Source organism: Engraulis encrasicolus, chromosome 2, assembly GCF_034702125.1.
Source record: "Engraulis encrasicolus isolate BLACKSEA-1 chromosome 2, IST_EnEncr_1.0, whole genome shotgun sequence".
NCBI classification, from domain to species: domain Eukaryota; kingdom Metazoa; phylum Chordata; class Actinopteri; order Clupeiformes; family Engraulidae; genus Engraulis; species Engraulis encrasicolus.
This window is the reverse complement of record NC_085858.1, coordinates 10,762,795-10,776,058: the sequence shown is the minus strand read 5'-3', so window position 1 is coordinate 10,776,058 and position 13,264 is coordinate 10,762,795. Positions and strand designations below refer to the sequence as shown.

Here is a 13,264-nt window from a genome sequence, read left to right as displayed (position 1 = left end):
GTATTTGGGGCATTTGGGTCCTTTGCGTAATTGTGATCGGTGTTAGCCATGTTTTTGACTGATGCTGAATGAATGAACCGTTGGCGACGCGTCCTTGACTACCAAAATCAAAATGGCGGACGGCGTCGGTGAGGTAACAATACAGGCCAATAGAACTTTCCCCTCTCTTCTTCTTTCCTCTCTGTTTACAAAGCAGCACATATCTGAGAGAGAAGGTTTGTGCAACTGGACTTCTAAAAACACTTGAATGTTTTTCATTGTTTTGAGCTTTAACCTAATTTAGCCTGATGCTGTGCATACATTGTTTCACCTTTGGCGCCTGGAGCAACAACTGCATTCAGGCTCTTAAAGGGACAGTTTGGTCAATTTCAACATGCAGTTGTAATGCTCACACTACCCTGGACTTGACAGTTCCTGAGATTTTTTTTTTCTTCTTCTTCAGCCGTTTCCGAGATCCTGGTCATTGTAATGGGGGCAGCTCTTTGTTTACATTTCAAAAAAACATTTTTATTTATTCCCAAAAACATCCAAAAGGTTATAAAACATCAGCAGACAACTAGCAAACAGCAGTACCTTTTGGGAAAATATTTGGAGTTGGCCTATGTCTCATTTTTTAAAAATGTAAACAAACACTGCCCCCATTAGAATTGCTCATATTTCGGAAAGGGCTGAGCCGAAAAATGTGGCATCACCAGGTACTGACAAGTCAAGGGTAGCGTGAGCAATACAACTGCATGTTGAAATTGACCAAACTGTCCCTTTAAGATTTGAGGAGGTTTTTTTAATTAAAAATGTGGGTAATCTAAAATGAGGACCAAGTGCAACTTATTTCATGTTTTTATGTTCTTCGGAGGCTGAGATATTTAGGTTTTAATAGGCAGAGGGCACCTTTTCCCAAAAAAGGGCATAGGCATTCAGTAGGTGTTTTTTTGCAGGTGCCTGCTAAAGCCATGCTAAAGTGGGTTAATCCAAAAGGCATTGTTAGTTCTCTCTAAGGAAGCAGGAGTTACTTAACTGAAACTCACGTGAGTGACTAAGCCACTTTGCCGGGTGAGTCGAGGTGTGGCCTACTGCTCCACCTGAACTGAAGAAGCTTTGCAGGTCAGAGGTGAACTATCTTTTCCTGTCAATGAGGTCTATTGACAACTTCACATCATGGAGCACTAGACCACTGACCACTTCTCAAACGGTGGGCCTTGAAGTTATTTCACGTGGGCCTTGAAAGCATTTTCTAAAAATATAAATTATATTTCTGTATGTGTTGTAGGCTATAGTTTATTGGGCTGGAGGTGGGCCCCATATATTTGTGAAAATTTCAAGTGGGCCCCACGTTCGAAAAGGTTTGGAACCCCTGCTGTAGACTACTGTCAAACATAAGGCCCAGGAGCCAGATGCGGCTCTTTAAGTGGTTTAGCACGGCCCCACACTTGTAGAGAAAAAAAAACTGAAAATGTCAATGAGAGAAGTACATCTCTAGCCCACTCCAGGCAGATGTCAGGTTTTCAATACTTTCCAAAAAATTTTTGCACACTCACTTTTTTGCTTACTGTCAACGTCCTGATATCCAGTACCTGCTGACATCCACCTCGGAACGATTGACTAGCAATGCGACTTCAGCATGAAGCACAAAAATGGCTATATTCTTGCAATTACATTACGGCTACGGCCCAGTTGAGGTCAAATTGTGACCTCTGAGCTCAGTTTGCCAACCCATGCTATAGGCCTCAATGAAGTGAAGATATCAAAACAATAATAGAATAATATGGTTATTCACTTGAGAAGAAAATTCATCTGAGCACATATATGCTACCACTCTTTACAAGGATACTACAACTAACATCTATGTAACTTGTGTTTTTTGGCAGGGCACAATAATCACTTTGGACAAGAGTTGACTTCTTCTCCACATCAACTCTCACCGCTAATAACAGTGCATAGATGACATTATATATCATTCACATTTAAAATGATAATGTATAGGTGGGCATTGCAGTGGATGTGGATGGGTTGTGGGGTGGGGCAGCATAGCCCTATTGGGCGAGGCGACCCCAGGGCGTTACTGAAACTGGAGCAGGCAGTTGTGCTGAAATCTGGTAGTGTGCTGCCACCTGGTGACTTTTGAAAGAAGTGCACTCAATACACTAGGTGGAACACAACACAGTGGCTGTACTAACATACTGCACTATTGCTTTTTCTTATCATATCAGTGTCACTACTAGTTCCTCTAATTCTGAACACATCACATTGTTGCAAATGTGCAGTATTTGATAGAAAAAGAGACGCCAAATTGCATATTTGAAAAGTCTTTAATAACTTAAGCCCATACACTACTGCTTCTTTTAAAAAGGGAGACATTTTACATGGCAACATTTTGCAATATTTATTTCTCCAACACAATGCTCATCTCAAGTTTTGGAAAAACAAAAAAGAAAGGAAAAAAAGACATGAACAGTGTGGCAAACTGCTGTTAACTTGACTGATCTCGTTGTCTCTACAATCAGTGGTTAGCCAGCATCTAGACTTGGTTGCAGCACAACCTGTTAAATGACACTGGAAAAAAATGATTGATACATTTAAGTGTAGTTTTCTTTTATTTTTTAAGATTAGTTGGTGATATTTCTTGTTTATTTATTAAAATAAAAAGCAAGCCAAAAAAAGAAGAGAGCATAAAGTGACATTTCTACATAATTGTCCCTGGTTGTGCCCCCATCGCCTATATGCCAGTCAACAGGCCGAAACAAAGTGTGCTTAGTAATGCTAACTGTGAACCTAAGTTTCTCCATCAGCTGGATTCTTATGTATGTTTGGCATTAGAATACCTCAGGGTTGGAAAATGAGCAGATGCCCATGAAATGATTTTTATGGGCATGTTTTAATGCCAGGCTTTAGACGGTAAATGTTAACATATCACTTAAGTTTCTCCAGTTATTGAATGCACTACAATTATCTCCACGTTTACCTCCCCCCATCTGTCGACAATGTGCACCAAAATACCCACATGTACCTGCATCAATTTTTCACACAACATTTATCTGAGGACTTCTCTTGAGCACCATCAACAAGTGCTCAAGAAGGGATACCTCAAGTGCATACAAGTGGCTTGAATGCATGAAACTTCATTGACGCCAGGAAGGAGTCACTGAACCGCCACTGCTTCAAAAGAAAAAAAAATCAAACAAACAAAAAAGTCAAAGAAATGGATTCCTTATGCCACGCAGAGTCCCCACCCCACCCCCGAATAGAAAGCCGTTTATTCTGTAGAGATCGCCTCAACGCTGAAGTCTGCCACTACTTACTACTTCTGTACAGACGCATCTACCAGCTTCTCCATTTAGCGGCCATCGTATTACTCATTGTCTGAAATTTTGGATCCGGTGGCATCAAGAGAATTTTGCCATCAAGCCAAATGGATCTGTAGTTGACTTTAGTGCAACAGCAATTATTGCAACCATCTCCAATTCACAACACAGAACAAAACAAAGACAAATTAAAGGACCTCCGCAATAGGGATGGAGCATTCAAAAAGGTGATAAATCGAGACGGCAAATTAATCATTGCATTCCTGCTTGCCATAGGCATTACTGATGAGACCATGTAAAAAGAGCAAAATGTGAACCACATGCTTTTGCGAAAGCATACATTCCAGAAAATGATTTGATACCGAATAGGATCTAAATTTAATCCATGTAACAATCTTGCACCCAAGTGGACAAAAAATTCCAAAGCAAGATTGGTGCACATTTGGTAAATCTTGTCCCTTTTCCTTGAATACGCTATTAAGAATAACATGTGTACATCTCTGACTGAACTCCAGGTGATTGTGGGTTGATTAGAGCAAGATGATTTTTAAAAAAATCAATAGATTGGTGTTGCTGCAGAGTGGCACCTCGGCTGGTGCTGCTAACAGAGGAGGAGTACCTAACACAGGCCAAGGGAAGGCCGAAAGACGGCAGCAACGGTCCTGATTCCAACGCCTGAAACACTGGCTACAGACTCCAGATCGGACACGGAGTTGTGCACGGTTGTAGCTGATCACAATTATGTTGAAATAAATGTATGAATGTACGAAAACAAAAGAGAAAATCTTCAGTCTGACAAGTGCAGATGTTAAGATTTGGTGTATAGATGTGCATCACAGGCAGAAACATTATGAAACGCGGTGCCATCTCGATTTCTTTGATTTCTTCTTTTTTTCTGCCCCATCCCTACTCAGCAGCAGCTTAAAATAAGACTAGCAGGTTGTAAAAAGCATGAGTTCAATAGTACGGGAGTCCTCACAAAATAACTGCCATTATATAGAAACAGAAGAAAGCAGTTTTTTCATCAGCATATCTGGTGTGAATTGAACAGGTGTACAAAGGACACCGGATGCTGAAATAAATTGAACATTCAGTGGTTAACTGGTTGCACGGCTAAAGCATTAATAGCAAATATGGGCACTGCAAAAGCCAGCCCTGGGGCAGGCCACCAGCCACCCACACATTTCCTATAGGATGAATACCGTCAGCAAGAACTCAAAAACTTAAACTCTACACTCAAATAATCAAGTACTGACAGACGTGTCCACTGAGTGCACTGAGAGAGGGTAACAGATATTGGTTTACAGCGAGAGGTATCTACTACAGTGGTCCAACGTATGGCAATCATTATTGAATTCACTTTTCATGTGATGTTCAATGGCCCTCGTTTCCTTTTTTGTGAGTGGGTGGGTGGGGGCATTGGTAGGGAGGTTAGGGGCTCGGGGGGGACAAAAGTTTTCAGGATTTTAAGTGGCTTTTTTATTTATTCATATTTTTTTCATTTTCTTCTCTTTTCTCTCCTTTTTTGTCAAGCAGCACAGTACGTGACTGGGAGCCGGCAGGAGCTCGTGTGGTGGGCGGGTGGGTAGTTGGGGAGGGGCGGGTGGGCGGGTCACTTGGTCGGGTGGGGGGTGGCTCAGAGCATTCGGTTACGTTTATGGGTGGGGGAGTCTGTGATGACGTCGGCACACTGGGCAGAGCTGCGTTTCCTGGTGCTGCTGCTATCCAGGTGCAGTGCCATCTCCTCTGATATGAAAGTGTTCAAGTCCACATCGTGCAGTCCGTTTCTCCGGCGGCCCGGGTTTGAGCTGCTGCTCACATGGGTGGGGGAGCCAGGGGTGCTGGAGCGCACGCTGATGCTCGCCATGGCCCCGCTGAGGCCTGGAGGAGAACGCCAGAAAGACAACACAATTAACACACTTTGAATGAAACAATACTGGATGATAGTAATATTTATAGAACAACTTTGGCAGGTGGGCTATAACATAGTAAACAACTTAACGAAAATAATTAAATTACTGAAACTATAGTGCCATGGACGCCATGTTGTTTCCTTGAATAATTTTGGAGACATTGTAAGATGTTAGAGGGAGATATGACAGCGCAGTTGGGCAAATCAAGGCATTCAATGTATTTTAATATGCATGGCAAAAATGCTAGCAAATTCAGGGATTCACAGTAGATAACTTGAAGCTGGGCTGGAATGTTTATGTTTAATCAGTTCCGTATCAGCTGAGGAAAACTCAAGATTGTAATCCAAGCAATGGGGCATCAGATGAAGAAATGTCTGACTTCACAAAGGAAAAACTATTTTCTTACTTTCTCACCAACTGACACCATTATGAACCGTATTGGTACCAAGCATTTAAAATTAAATTAATAGCAGAAGATGCAGGCTTAACACAGCTTAAAAAGGAGGAAAATTTGATTGACTTTGTATTACAATGATTACAATATACCAGTGTACTCATGTATTATGTATTGTACAAGACTATGGCAAGTCATATTTCTAATTGTTGCCTGGAATTTCTGTATACTAGTATATTTTCACACCATCTACTGGTGATTACTGGGCTCAGTCATCGCTGAGTAGCCAAATTCAACCTAGAAGTAAGAACAGCACAAAGAACTGACAGACACACATGTGGTCAATGACTATTCGGGGTTGCATGAACAGTGTTGATACACAATACAAGCTTTAAGCCATAGCTTCTGGTTCATGTTAAAAAATCTACTGCATTGAATAAAATATCGATGGTAGATTTTATTGACTACAGACTAGACCCATAATGTCAGGAGAGGACAGACAAAAACAAGGGCATATCAGATGCTTTCCACACAAGAGAAACAATAAGAATCTTTTCAAGTTATGGCACAGACAGCCCACGTTGCATGTTGCCTTGACTTGGAGTGACTCAAACAAACATTGCTGGGTGCAACTGACATGCAATAATAGCCCGGGTGACTTTGGGGGTACGGCAGAATGTTACCACCAGAAAATGGAGATTAAACTTTAGAGTCTGCCAAGTAGAATGAAAGGAGACCACATTGCAATTAGTGAGGTATTCTAAAGAGAACTTTGAAAAAAATCTGACCAACACCCAACCTTCTAGTAAAATTCAAATAAATACAATCAATACATTATAAAAATCTCCTCATGAATTCAAAGACAGAATGTTATGGCTGCCACCAGGGCAGGGTTGAAAGGGGAATCCTCACGTGTGCGTACTTGCGTGCTCTTAAGTAACCCCTCCGAAGGCAACAAGAACTTGCCCACAGAGTGCAAGTTATGTCTGCCGTCACTGCCGACGCACTTGCGCAATGACAGCACTAGTATCAATCAGACATTGAAATTACCGCTTGTGACAGGCTTGCTCAGATATTTCTGTAAAGAAGTATGACTTGAAGTGAAGGTGCCTACCTTGATCCACGATAGATCGTGTGACTTGAGAGAAACGCAACAAAAGTGAGCTTGTCTATTTGTGCAGTGGAAGCCAAGCCAGGCGAGCCTCAAGCACTTTTAAAACGTCCATTATGAAGGCCTAGGCTAAAGGAACTAATGCTGGCCAACATGAACACCAACACTTTGTGCAGTTGTATGGGTCACTTGTTCATAACTTTAATAAGAGTCATTTCCAAAAGCCAGGGGACCTGTGATTGTTACATCTGGAATGGGTTGATTCACCACTATAACGGAGCACATAAAAAGAACTTAACTGTGGCAGCACTCTGCACTGTAGTAGTACTGGGAGCCATGATCACCTTTCAAAACTCAAATACCTGCGCTCGATGCTATATATCCAGCACAGCACGTGTATATCCATATCCAGCCCAGAAACTATGTGCTTCACAAAAGTGATCACATGGTCAGAATAAAAAATAGCAGGTAAAAACAGCCTCTGACATTTCATACCTTCACTGGCAGACTGGGCAACCAAACAGACGAGTTAGTGGCCTAATTCTGACAACAGTGCAAATAATCAAGAAGACAATATTGAACTACATACATTTGCACTACATAAACATAAACAGACAGACCGACCGACCACACACACAGACAGACACACAAAAACACACACCAAAATCATTCAACGGCAACTGGTGATATTTACCGTGTAGTGCTATAGCCTCTCGGAAGGGTTGTAAGTCGGCCTCAACAGAAGAGACCGTGTCTGTGGAGGAAGCCCGGTTTGGGGACATGACAGTCAGTTTGGGCGCAGCTCTGGAAGTCCTTGGAGGGGGAGCTTTGCCACAAAGGAAACTAATCAAATCCTCACGACGAATGGTTCTCCTGCGCTTCTTGACCCAGGCCAAAACATCCTTGTTGCGTCGCTGATAGCCAATCTGAATTCCTAGATCGTAACTTCTTTGACGGGCATCTACACTTTCTGTTTTGTTTGCCGCAGGAAATGAAAAAACAAAACAAGCATACATGTGTCAAAGGATAGCTTCCATGAAGAATGAGTGATTATGATTCTTGTTATTGGGGTGAAAACAATATGATGGAATCCAAAGGTACAGCAAGTGTGTCGCAGACCTTACAAATAAGATATTGAATACATACCTTTGTATAAATTGGTAACAGTTGTTGCAGCGTTTTGAAAGGGCACCCAAAGTGAAAGTCCCTGGCCCTGCTGGTGGCAAACTCGATCTGCAGACATGACAAGAAAATATCTTGAGACTGTTGGAATCCACTACACATGTAATTCTACAAAGACCCTTTGACACTGAACCAACGGCGAGTTTCGTATGACAGAGCACATAATAGAGGCATTACACCTACAGAAAAGACACAACGTTGCCTTTTGTTGTTGCAATCATACCGAGAATAGAAACAGGCATCTAAAATGACTCGAGGTGCTTTGGCTAATGTCTCTGCGCCATTTTGTTTTAACATCTGAAGTTGCCAGTACATATATGCAACATGACTATTACAACACAACTGACAGTCGGTAAATGGTGCAGTTCTGCATTATGCATATTGCGATTTAGACAAAAATGTGTTTCTGAACTGGTTTAGAAAAACGTGAGTTCAAATCTTGCTACGTAATGTTGACAAGCGTCTTCCTTAAATAAACTAACGTTTGCTAGCACGATGTTGACTAACGCGCTAACCAAAACGGGATATTTGACAAACAATCCAAATGCGGATGGACACTTAATTGTACAACGGTGTGTCGATTAGTGTCATATCGGCAACAGTTTATGGTAGATAAAAGGAAATGATCAGTCAACTACGTGATTGAGTCCTTTGGGAACATGGCTATTCAAATAGCTAACTTGGATACAAATGGTATTTCACATTACCTACTAGTATGCCAACTAAAAGAATGTACCTTGTGTGTTGACTATTAGACCTGTGATAATGAATACACTATGCATTATAATTCTCGTTTGACTCAGATCTTCGCCATTTTGTGTAATTTAAGTTCGCTATCGTTTGCTAGGTATCTGCCATGGACTTCAACGTTGCAGAAACCCAGATGTCTGTCTGACTTGCGGGTAGTCAAGTTTCGGTCTACAACAGGCCGGGCCAATGCATTGGGGCTAACTACAATCTTATACCATTTGCTTGATACACAACCCTAAATAGTGAAAGATTGGCCGTCATAAAATGCCAAAAGAAAATGTGTTGCAGTAATTATTGTTTCCATCGCCATTTTGTTTCTTGCTAGCTAACGTTACCCTTGATTGGTACCAAGAATGGCTACCAGCTGGGACCATTTACGTCCTTTACATTTCCGATAACCAACACGTTCAGTTAGCATTATCCGAATTTGTCGAATGAGATGATTTCATACGAGCATAAATAAAGAGAAGTCAAAAATTAAGTGTGCCTGTGATTAACAGATACAGCCATAACTTGGTAGTTGCCACCCAGACCTTGCCCTCGACGAAGGGAAGTTATTAGGACTAGCTAGCCGAGACAACTATTTTGAAAAGAACTGCCGTTTGAGACCATTTGAAGAAAGGTCTGGATAAACTCGTTCATATAACATTCGGCTAAAATGTTTTGGTTGGCCATGGACAAACTTCGCAAGGCATCTGATATGCTTAGCGTGTAACTTTAGCTTAGCCCATAAATACGTTGTGCTTTGACACGATATAGCAGGATAGCTAATGATAGCTAACATTTTTACTAGCTGTTCCCCAACCAGCCAACGTCAGCTGTTGTTTTGACGAAAATATGCTAGGTTAGCCATGTAGCTTGTTAGCTAAATTAGCAAAGAAGCTACTGGTTGGTAACAGACAATGACGATATAATTTTAACATTGCGGACCTTTATAAAGTTGAGCGACCGCTGTAGCAGAATTCTGGAAAAGGTGCCACAATTTTTCCTGATTTTGATCTGCCTCTTCCTCGTTTGGCTCCCCCTGCTCAGATTCGGCCAAGCACTGCCGCTCCCATTTTGAGAACCAATGTTCGGGTCCGTGTTCCTGAATCTCCGCTTCCCCTTCTTCTTTTTTATCCTCCATAATGGCACTGGAATCCCCAACAAATATATGTAGTGGATGGTTAATTACTAATACTTCGAAGTAAAAATACAATTCCGTCGAATGTGTATTTATGGCAACTTCTTAACGGCTTTCACTACGAGGCCAGCCTGTCTCGGTGACTTCTTCAAACTCCCAAACAAACTAGCGGCGCAGTTGAGGGATTATAAAGAAATCATACTACCGTGTTGGTGTTTGGACTCCTCCTCTTTGCTGGACCAAACGAGAATGATTGGTTACTCTGACTTCACATGGGCCTGCATACGCATTTTCACTGGACAAAACATACATCTGTCAATGAAACGACACAAAGAAACCACGATGAAAATTCTTCAGTCGTTACGTAGTCGCCGAGGCTGGGATTTTTTTTTGTAATTAAATGCATTTGGTGGTGTCTGTCATGCGATAAGGAACTTGCTAAGGCCCCCCCTCTCTGCGCACTAAATGCAAATTAATTAAGTGTTGGTCTGTACAATGTATTTGCATGGCCTGTGTAGGCCTATTTTCACAAGGGATTTTTGCAGAAATTCTTCTGAATATTCATTTAGTCCTGTGAAAAAAACATTTTGTTGTATTTTCTTATGCAGTAGGCCTAGGGCTATTGCATATGCCCTAATGCTACTGCAGGTTTGTTTTTCTAGTTACAAAATTAAACAATGCAAAATGCTGCATTTCCTGCTTGAAGGTAACCTGGTAGGCTACCAGACCACATGCCTAAAGATGCACTGTGTAGGATTGTGGCCAAAGTAGTCGAGGCCTCCAATGCTGCTCAAACTGTGCTGCCTTTGGCCAAATTTGATCTTTCGATGAATCTTTACTAAGTAATAAACTAATATTTACTAGTATGACCAAAGCACAGTAAGTGTCATGGACATGGATCCACCTCTTCATATAGGCTGATGAAAGCCAGCCATAATAAATCTAGTACCTACTTAAAATTTAATGGTGGTAGGAGCAAGGTTAGTTGTGGAAAAGGTAGCATTTGTGAATGGGCAACATGAATTCTGGAAATAAACTACTAAAAATATTACACCTTTAAAAGTATGCTGCAGTAAACTTGCATGTTGCTTATCATTATTATTATTAGGCCTACATTTAGCAGACACTTCTTATAGGCCTACAAAGCGACTTAAAACAGGACAACATTAACGGCACAATGTGTGGGGAGAATGCTGAGTATTCGGTTTAAAACGCAGTAGCCTTCTACTAAGGGTAAAGGCCTATTAAATGTATTCTTGATTGGATCCAATTGACATTGTTATTTTATTATTATCATTATTATTATTATTATTATTGTTAATAATAATAATAATAATAATAATGCACTTGGGGGTAAATACACACAGGAAGAGGTAGAGGGCGTGCATGCACCAAAGTAGAATAACAACTTGCATTTCCTCACAGAAACTGCTGGAATAGGCTAACCTGGTTCTCACGTGCGAGCCCACGAAGTTTAACGAAGATGCACGAAGCGCGAAGGGTCTGTGTGGGAGCCAGGCTAGGAATATGCTTGCCCGTCATGCATTCGTTGCTCTCCATGCCTGCGCTACCCTTCATTCATGTACAACACACAGTTAACCATCTTATATAGATATGAGGTACACGTAAGTTCCTGTTTGGCATACAATATTGGCCAAAATACTTACATTTCCGCTAATTGTAGGGCCTGCCACCATATATAGTATGGTATGCTTCCTCTGAGGGTAGTGCGTAGTGCGTAAGTGCGTAATAATTTTTGTTTTGATCCGTTAAGGCATTGCCAAGATATGATTTTTTTTATAAACTGTTATTTGATCATAGTTTACCTTTTGCCCTTCAAATATGACCTTAAAGGTCAAATTTCATGTTGGCAACCGAGTGATGCTGAAACCCTAGTCCAAATGGGCCAAAGACCAAAAACATTTTCACTAATTGTAGCGCCCCCTCGTGTCTGATTTTGACCATATTCGGTATGTAGCCTTTGGCTATAGGGAAGATAATGTGTAACAATTTAGGGTGTGATACCATGAGGCGCTGCCAAGATATCAGCTCACTTCCTGTTTGACGTGTTAGCAGCCAACTTTGGTTGGCTCCTTGAAGACGGTTCAATCAATCATTCCATGAATGTGGGGGTAGATGTATACAGTATTAGTCTGTTGATGCCCTGATAAAAGTGTCGTGGCAATCGGACAAAAATTATGGGCGGGGCACCATTTGTATTGATTTTTACACAATTCAAAATTGCAGGAAAACTTTTGAGGTCCAAAATTGTGTAATTGGGTGCGCTGGATTCGGCTTGGTCCAAGGATAACATGTAGGCCTGTGCCATTTTGGTTGAGATACATGCGAGCGTTGATGACATATGAGCTAACTTCCTGTTTGTTGTCTTCAATACGCATGAACGGCCATCCGGGTACTTTGCTCGTAAATGTGCGTTAAGCCCCTTTGTGGGGGAAAGCAAACCGAATGTCTCATTAACTTATGCTACATTGGCTAGCCTAAACGAACACAGCCCATACTTCAGCCACTGCTGTCTGGCTATATTATTTGAGCAGCCGGCAACACAACACGTTTTCAGCATGTTGCGCGTGAACAACGCTAGTGTACAGGTCTTTGTCTTTCGTGTATTCTTTCCCAAAACCACCAATTGACTTGCATTGGCTCTTTTCCGACACAAAAGGGCGTAACGCACATAGACATTTTCACGCCGTTCATGCGTATATGGCCAAAACAATTTTTTTGCCAATTGTGGCGCCCCCCCCAGAGGCCAATTCTCACTCTGTTTGTTATTTGACCTCTAGGGGTCATGCCGATCATGTGTATGGAATTTGGTTGTGATCTGACAAGTCGTTACAGAAATATGAGCTAACTTCCTGTTTTGCGTCTTCAACATGAGCCAAAACACATTTTTGCTCATTGTAGCACCGCCTAGTGTCTGATTTGGACCATATTCAGTATGTATCCTCTGGGGATAGGGAAGATAATGTGCATACATTTCGGTTCTGATTTGAGTGGGTGTTGCCGATAAATATGAGCTCACTTCCTGTTCGGCGTCTTCGCCACCAACTTTGAGTGGCTCCTATTCGAAGATGGTTCAATCAACTTTAGTCTGAAGATGCCCTGATAGAATGTTTGTGACAATCAGACAAAAATTGTGGGCAGGACGTCATTTTTATTGATTTTTACGAAATTCAAAAAGGTGGGAAAACTGTCTTGGCGGAAAATGATGTCATGGGAGCGTTGGATTCATCTTGGCCAAAGGGATTTGAAAAACGGACCTACGGATCAAAAGTTAAAGTTTTCCTGTTGTTGGCGCAAGAGAGTTTGAGCTTTCCATAAAGTACAAGCACCTATGTATGGGCAGAGACAAACATTTTGTAATTTGAATGGACCCTAGAATGGTGCAGCTGAATCCAGTATAAGGTCACATAAGTGTGTACACCCCTCACATTTTATATAACTTTATATAAATAATAATATAAATTAAAAAAA

At 41.4% G+C, this 13,264-nt stretch overlaps 1 protein-coding gene across 1 annotated transcript; it reads right to left on the bottom strand.

The window, feature by feature from the left end:
- Positions 1-2,287: 2,287 nt before the first annotated feature.
- Positions 2,288-9,948, bottom strand: hapstr1a (HUWE1 associated protein modifying stress responses a). The gene is made up of 4 exons (XM_063221716.1): positions 9,580-9,948; positions 7,864-7,950; positions 7,412-7,687; positions 2,288-5,180 (listed from the first exon to the last, which is right to left on the bottom strand). Exons 1-4 carry the CDS (start codon positions 9,773-9,775, stop codon positions 4,936-4,938), a joined length of 804 nt encoding a protein of 267 aa, XP_063077786.1. The 5' UTR covers positions 9,776-9,948; the 3' UTR covers positions 2,288-4,935.
- Positions 9,949-13,264: the final 3,316 nt, after the last annotated feature.